At 45.5% G+C, this 7,500-nt stretch overlaps 2 protein-coding genes across 3 annotated transcripts in view; both read right to left on the bottom strand.

The window, feature by feature from the left end:
* LOC113589023 (tyrosine-protein kinase csk-1-like) overlaps window positions 1–676 on the bottom strand; it is an 8,240-nt gene extending 7,564 nt beyond the window's left edge. For both annotated transcript variants that reach the window (XR_014118766.1, XM_081702929.1), the window contains exon 1: window positions 160–676. The gene's annotated coding sequence lies outside the window, so the exon portion shown is untranslated. The remainder of the gene's footprint in view (window positions 1–159) is intronic.
* Window positions 677–876: 200 nt separating this feature from the next.
* The window catches only part of LOC113589022 (ubiquitin carboxyl-terminal hydrolase 32-like), a 21,642-nt gene continuing 15,018 nt past the window's right edge, over window positions 877–7,500 (bottom strand). The window contains exons 23-34 of the mRNA XM_027028468.3: window positions 7,157–7,331; window positions 6,845–6,996; window positions 6,647–6,764; window positions 6,117–6,325; window positions 5,765–5,949; window positions 4,812–4,898; window positions 4,581–4,701; window positions 4,137–4,328; window positions 3,545–3,788; window positions 2,960–3,357; window positions 2,764–2,856; window positions 877–2,681 (exon numbers count right to left, since the gene is read on the bottom strand). Coding sequence (XP_026884269.3) covers window positions 2,508–2,681; window positions 2,764–2,856; window positions 2,960–3,357; window positions 3,545–3,788; window positions 4,137–4,328; window positions 4,581–4,701; window positions 4,812–4,898; window positions 5,765–5,949; window positions 6,117–6,325; window positions 6,647–6,764; window positions 6,845–6,996; window positions 7,157–7,331 — 2,148 coding nt within the window. The 3' untranslated portion in view covers window positions 877–2,507. The remainder of the gene's footprint in view (window positions 2,682–2,763; window positions 2,857–2,959; window positions 3,358–3,544; window positions 3,789–4,136; window positions 4,329–4,580; window positions 4,702–4,811; window positions 4,899–5,764; window positions 5,950–6,116; window positions 6,326–6,646; window positions 6,765–6,844; window positions 6,997–7,156; window positions 7,332–7,500) is intronic.

Consider the following 7,500-nt stretch of genomic DNA (forward strand, 5'->3'; position numbering starts at 1 on the left):
TCTGTTACTTCTCAGCACTATTACAATAATATTTGGAATACACCCGTTATCGTTCAACTGCATCCCTGAAATCCCAAGAGCATCAAAAGATAGTGGGACTACCTAAACAAAAGAGCTTGTCTAGTCATTTTAATGAGAGAACAAATAAAATCAGCTTACTAGTGAAGATGGCAATCAGCTTTGGCCTTCTATCATAAGATTGATATGTTGATTTCGGTCGTATATAGAAAAAAACTTGCTATAGTGGAAGAGATCACATCCTTCTACAGCCTGTTTCTGAAATGTTGTATGTAGTCTCTATGCCACCAGTGCTGTGAAAACTTAACTTCTTTTCTTGTGGTTTCCTGTCAAACATCATGTCCTCAGTCAGAATACGGAAACTTAAAATGTGAATTCATAAAAAAAAATAATAAAAAAAATGATTGTACATTTTTACAAGAGACAGAAAAACAGTGTGGATTGTCTATCTAAATCACCCAATTTCATAAACTTTGTTCATAAACAAAAATGTATGATACACCAAGACCACATAGTACTTCTTAGTGAATCTCCAAAAGGTGGTGGGTAGTCACGTTCATTCTGTTTTTTCACGCCTGCTATGCTTGTCCGCTATGCTTTTCCGCTTCTGTTTCACCACCGTTCCTTATTAATTCTGTGGTGACATGCAGAGTGTGAAGTGTTAATGAAAGGTTTACTCACCAACACAAGGGCCAAATGGTTTACTCACCAACACAAGGGCCAAATGGTTGTATCCCTCAAAGGTCACCCTTTGGTAGATCTAGTTTTTCAGCTGTTCATTTGCTGTACACTATGCATTCCGCTCTGAAGCTGTAGGTGTTCAGATGCTGAAATCTTATGATCGCATAACAAAACGTCTTCTCTTCGAACTCAGTACATTTTAATGTTTCAGCACGATATACATAATTTAAAAAGGCTTATTTATGCATTTCTTTCTTTTTAAGTGCAAATTATGTGATACCTAAACACAACTTGGCTATATGAATTACATTAAAAGTTTAATACAATCAAGTTAACAAAAGGTTGCAGTTTCATTTAAAAATGAGCATTTCAGTCCTCATGAAAGAAACAGGCCTGACAAGGTGATTGCAGCTCAGCTAGGAGAAAAGATAACATACAAGACAAAAACAATAGCGATCAATTAGCACTAGTAGCCAAGACCAGATTATCACCCAACATAAAGTAAGAGAATCGGGAAGACAGAAGAATTCAAACTGTAACAGGGCTGTGGTTCCATGTGTGGGTAATATTTAATACTATTCAGACAAGATGTACTAATCCAATGTTAAATATGTTAAAGTGTGGCACAATGTAACAAGGTCAAAACAATACTAATTGTTTGTTTACGTCACTGGTCTCTCTGACTGACTTCTCCGGCCAAAGAGAATATTGACATGAACATCAGAGCACAATATACAGGCAAAGGCTGTAAAATGCTTATTTTTCTATATTTAGCCATAGGTAGCTGAGAAGTGGTAGAGTGTCTAACCTTTACATTTTTGTAATCTATGAGTAAAGTGCTCAGACACCTCTGTGACATGCTGACACAAACAAATTCTGGTATCCTGAGCAAAGACAACAGTGACAGTACAATGGCACAAACTGCACTGCAGGATGGGTGAAAGAACCGTGTTGGCACAGAGAAAAATAAAAGCACAATTTGACTGCGATATGCTACAATGAGATGCTTTGCATGGTACGACGCTGTAGGTGTGTAATTGTCTCTTTCTCTCTGTCTCTCACACACACACACACACACACACACACACACACACACACACACACACACACACACACACACACACACACACACACACACACACACACACACCAATAAGTAAAAACAAACAACAACAACAAATAATAATAATAATAATAATGTGCAATGTCACAAAATGGGATCAAATTACAGCAACTTAAAGCATAAAAGTGCATACAGTATTATTAGCATCTTTGAACAAAGATACAGTGCCAGTTTTCCTTGCAAAGAAATATTGATCAAACATATGCAAGCCACATAAAAAGATCAATAAGGATAGCAAAAATTGCTGAGATTGTTCTAAGAAAAAATTCAAACAAAATAGCATAATTAATGTCAAAGTCATTAAACGGTCTTAAACAATAAATAGACTAGTACCAACGTCTCTGCCTCCTCCACAACCACTTTGTCTAAATGCACTGATGTGAATGACTATCCTTGTCACGCATGGTTCATAGAGTATGTGACCGGCACTTACTAATTTATCCTGTACATAAAATTGCAACAGGGCAACACAAAGAAATTAAAAACACGTGAGAGACAAACACTGTCAATGCCTGAAATAACTGGACAGTACCATAGTTTGGCTAAAAGTTTAAAGGGGGGGGGGGGGGGGGAAACAAAACAAAACAAAAAAGGCCAAAAATGAGGTCCTCTCAATCTGAGAGACGGCATCTTTGAGCATCCGTTTTCTTTTTTCTCCACCCTTCCGCTAACGAGAGCGCGGACATCATTGAAGAACGCAGTACTTCTTATAGTCAGTTTCAAAGTCCTCGTCCATGCTGCTGGTGTCGGTCATCTTTTTCCCATCAGTCTTTGGCATGAACAGGGAGTAGTCCACACCCTGCTGCTCATAGAAGAGAATGTACGCAGAGTCCGTGTCGATCTCTTCCGGATTCATCTCCTGCGGACATCACAAACGGAAGCGTTAAGTACGTGAGCGGATCGGCAGCCATCGTGGGACGGCCGAGTGCGTGGCGTCTCACCTTGCAGCTGCTGTCGTTGTAACAGTACCACTTCTCATTGGGGTTTTTGGCATATGTTACATAGTGGCCTCCTCCAAGGATCCCTGAGTGACACTTTAAAACAGAAACAAGAACTTCAGGACTGAAGAAGTCTGTAACGTCCATGATTCAATTGCTAGAATGTAAACGGTCAACCGATGGTTTTGGAGATGCTCACCGATATTGCGTACAGGTCATAGACAGGCTCCAGGCAGATCCTGTCTCTTTGGTCCTGGGAGGCCTCCAGGTCCATGCTGTCCTCGGGGCAGCCGTTGCTCTCCAGCTCCGACACGGATGTGGCGTTGTCACAGTCCCTGCCGACGTCGTCACCCAGCGCGGAGTCCGGGCCCACGGTGTCGGCATCGCTGGGGACCTCGGGCCTGCCGCCGGCGGGCTCTAGCTCCAGCGGACTCTCTCTGCCACTGTCCAGGCTCTCCTTGCTGAGGGAGAGCTGCAGCCGCGAGTCCGGCCGCGCCACCCGCTTCTGGGCCGGCCTCCGGCGGTCAGCTTTGGGGCTGCCGCTGGGGCTGCCGCTTCTGCTGAGGGAAGAGATCAGCCTCCCGTTGCTCGGAGAGTCTGTAGGACACACACACACACGCCGGCGCACACTAATGCGTAAATATTCTAACCGTCAATCCTTCGGGTCCTGATAGTGTTTCTCACTTTACCCATTCCCAATCCTGCTGAATACGAAATTCAGCGTAATCAATGTCCCAATTACAATACAGAACGTTACTACATCGGTGTGTGGCTTGGAGCTAACCTTTTGTATTATTAAAGGGAAGTGGTACGGCATTACAAGGTTGGTCTGCTGCTCCAGAGTTTGGTCCGGTTTCCTGTTCAGACAGCTCTTCTTTTGAACAAGATCTCCAGCCATGCTGGCTGTGTTCTGCCTCTCGAGGGGTCAGAAATGCACTGGGGTCAAAGCTGTCCCTGGGGAATCGCACAATCTTCTGAGATTTAATCCAGCGACCGTTCACAAACTGGAACCGCTTCAAATGCACAATCTGTCCCAGAGGAAGCAGAAGACATTGTTAACATCAGCCTAAGAGTTTTGCCTCCGACAAAACACTCGGGGGAAACCCATTTCCCACTATGTCAGGGTGACAAAAACAAATGTCGGATGAAAATGAAACTCAAAATTCAATACTAAAATACTGAAATCAAAATCAGCATTTTTCACCACCTTTTCTCACATTTTAGCTACATAATTTGCATTATTACTGAAATTATTTGTGTCATATTCTGATATTTTATTGTATTTATTCTTAAAGGTTTCAAAGTTTTTGGCATTTTTACTCTTTGAGATGAAAACTGAAAGAGGCATTTCAGGACGGCTGATGGGAGAAGCGTACCAGTATTGGTGGAAGTCTCCAGATGTCCAGCTTCTTGGTGGCCACGCGGTGGGTCTGGCACTTGGAGCAGTAGTAGAGCTCATTCTCGCCCAGCTCCTCCTCCGTGGTGAAGGCCCTCAGGCAGCTGTCCAGGCTGATGGGCTCGGCCTGGGCACGCCGGCTCAGCTCCACGCTCACGTGCTCCTCCACCAGCTGCACGGCACCGGGGCGTAAGTGTAACTCACTGCTAACCCACACATCTACACTGCACTCCGCCGCTCCGGAAGTGTCGCAAGGCTTCATTTAAAACTTTAAACGGGACAGCTAAACGTTTTTGAAAGGAATCCTTTGTTCTCAATTAACTGATTAATACCATTTATTAAAAACACATGTTTAAAACCTAGCTGCATTCCTGGCGCAACAGAACCTTCTAGAGGACTCTCTAGACTGGTGTGCAGGTCTTACCCTCTCTTGGGATGTCTGGTATCGGAGGTGCAGGGCAGTGGGGTCCCAGTCGACAGCTATGCACACATGGCCTACTGCAGCCCTGCCATCATTACACTCTATGGTACAGCCTCGGCAGAACCTGATAGCATGAGAGAGAGTAAGTGTTTCCTGTCTTGTATGTACCATTTTACCTTTACAAACAAACAAACAAACAAACAAACAAACACCCACAATCACACCCGCTCATACCTGTACCACGGACACCAGGCACAGGAGTTCCCATCTCCTTGCACAGCACGCAGGGTGAAAGGGTACTGGTAGCCTAGGCTGTCATCACTACGGCAAGAGAGAGTTATAAAAGAGTAACATTCAAATGTTATCAACTCTTCAGTGCTCAGTACTGGCGTACATAGCATCTAAGGGCGTTTTCACACTAGAGCTTTTTTCTGGACCCAGGTCCGCTTGCTACGCAAGTTCGATATGTTTGGTCAAGTGTAAAAGCAGTTTTCGAGCCCGGGAGCGATTCAGGGTACCGATCTCTGGTCCTTCTGAAATCGGTGGTCTGGGGTTCACATCTAGCGAGCTCTAGTGCGTTCCGCAGCAAGTGTGGAAGCCCTCTGCTCTAGGTGTGGAGCTCCATGATTGGTTCATTTTGTAACGTGACTTCCAACTTTTATTATTGCTCTTTTCAAGTTTTGTGTATTTTCTGAGGAAACAAATGCTTACTATCCAGATAGACTTTTTAAAATCCATTTCTCTCAGGTACCTAAAAGTTTTGCCCAGCACCATAGAGTACATTTTACAGGGAAAAACAATCTGTTTACATACAACGCAACAAGAATCTTCTCATAAGAGAATGGCTCCTTGTGTGCAGGTGCTCCTGCACGGTGAAATTTCCTGCATCCTAAAAGCGTCGTTCGTTGCCGCCTAAGTGTTCGTATCCAAGCAAATAAGCAGCAAACTGAAGCTTCTTCCTACCACTTTGCGAGCTCACGCCCAGAAAAGCGACGTATGGAACTGTGCAATCGATTAACGGTTCAGATATGAGTTCTTGTGTGTGAAAGCAAATAATGAGCCCCTCCCTCAAACGTCCCTAGAATCGTTCCTGGGTGCGGACTCAAGTATTCGGGACAAGTGTGAAAACACCCTAAGGTATCAGGATCCATTGTGAGATTCAGGGGCGGTATAGCTAAACCACTGACCAGTCCTGGGCATGGTTGCATGGCTCCTGAGGGGGCAGTGGACTGGCCAGCCGGGACACCTGCGTCCACACCGTGTTGTACAGGTCTCGGCCGCGCGTATCTGCCATGCAGGGCACGATCAGGGGCATGCCGAACAGACTGGGCCTGTTCTTCTGAGACGAGAGGAAGTATAACTCTGCGCGCATCTGGTGGGGAAAGAAAAACACCACAAAACTATTAGCAAATATGCCTTCCAGACTAGGGTGTGTTCGTAGAATATGCATAATGTTTAAAAGGAATGAGAAACTCAGTTTTACCTAAAGCAAAGAAATTGTAAGGATATTGAATTTTAACAACCGACTGCGGTGTTTACCATTTTCCGGTGAATGGCAATAACGTAGCCGGTGAAGGGGCCGGCGTGGGGTGTCGGGACGTGGCCGTTGGGAAGGCCGTTGGCGGGGCTGCCATCTGCACTACAGGGCACCACCGTATTCGGCATGCCTTTAGGAATGATGTCAAGCCTCAGGGATGTACTGTTGGAGAGTGATGGGCTTATACCATTGGCCACCTTTGGGAGGTCTCCTACAACCACAGTAAGCACCACAGAGGGACATCTAACAGCAAGCATTGATACGGGAAATAAGATCCTACGCCATGCATACAGACTCTAGCGACGCTTCAGTTTCTCATACAGTCATATCAACACACAACTTACTACCATTGCGTTACTATGCTAGCGACACTAATGTGTCGAAAAGTGGGTTTGTTCCCCAAATTATATCTGCTCAGTAGGTTAGCAGGGTAGATTGGGCCAAACAACTGCTGTCATGTTGCAAACATGAAATATTATCAGTTATATATCAACTGAAATCTGGCAAGGGTAAAGAGGCTGCCTGTTCTCACCGGTGCCCGCTTCTTTATGGGAGGTGGCAGACGAGGGGAACGTGGGTAGCGGGATTTCAAATGCGCACAGGAAGCCGCTCACAGCACGGCGCACTTTTTGGTTATCTAACGGAAAATTCTAGAACAGAGAAACGCTCGGTTAGCCCGAGACACAAGCGGCACAGCTTCAGGAAAGCAATAGCTCGTGCTGATCGGCACCTTAATGCAGGACAAATGAATCTCCACTAGGAGGAGCTGTTCCGGCTTCAGATGGCACAGCTCGCTCAGCAGGCTCTTCAGGCCGGAATATCTCTCATCCACGTTGAGCCTGAGCCCGTACCGCACTGGCGTCGAGCCGTCGAGCCTCACGACTGCACACAGGTATCCACACACAGGCTGTTAAGTGCCACTGAATGCAGCTCCATGCAGCAAACCAAACATTGCTCCCACTGGTTTGAATTTGGTGAAGACGTTGTGCAGATTTTTTTCATCCCGCCCTACTCTGATACGAGAGTGCCATGATGAACTCACCTATGATCTCGAGGTGCATGGAGTTGTCCATCGGCAGGGGGAGCGAGAGGAAGTTGAAGGGGTCAAAGCGTGAGCTCACGTGTCCGCAGGTTTTGCACTTGACCTGAGACCTGAGCTGGCCGTGGAACAGGTCCACCACTATAGAGCGGTTCCGTCTCAAATGGTTCTCCCAGGCCTGACAAGACACAGCCAACACAAGATCTGAGAGCACTGGAGGCATCAAAACTGCACTAGAAAAATATTCAGAACATCACCAACCTTAACAGTGCTGTATATGTAGCACAATGTAGAGCAAAACATTGCTTTATATGTTTGACACATTACTAACAGTTTAGTAGAATACA

The sequence above is a fragment of the Electrophorus electricus genome, chromosome 19 (assembly GCF_041902795.1).
Source record: "Electrophorus electricus isolate QZ-2024a chromosome 19, ASM4190279v1, whole genome shotgun sequence".
Classification (NCBI taxonomy): Eukaryota; Metazoa; Chordata; class Actinopteri; order Gymnotiformes; family Gymnotidae; genus Electrophorus; species Electrophorus electricus.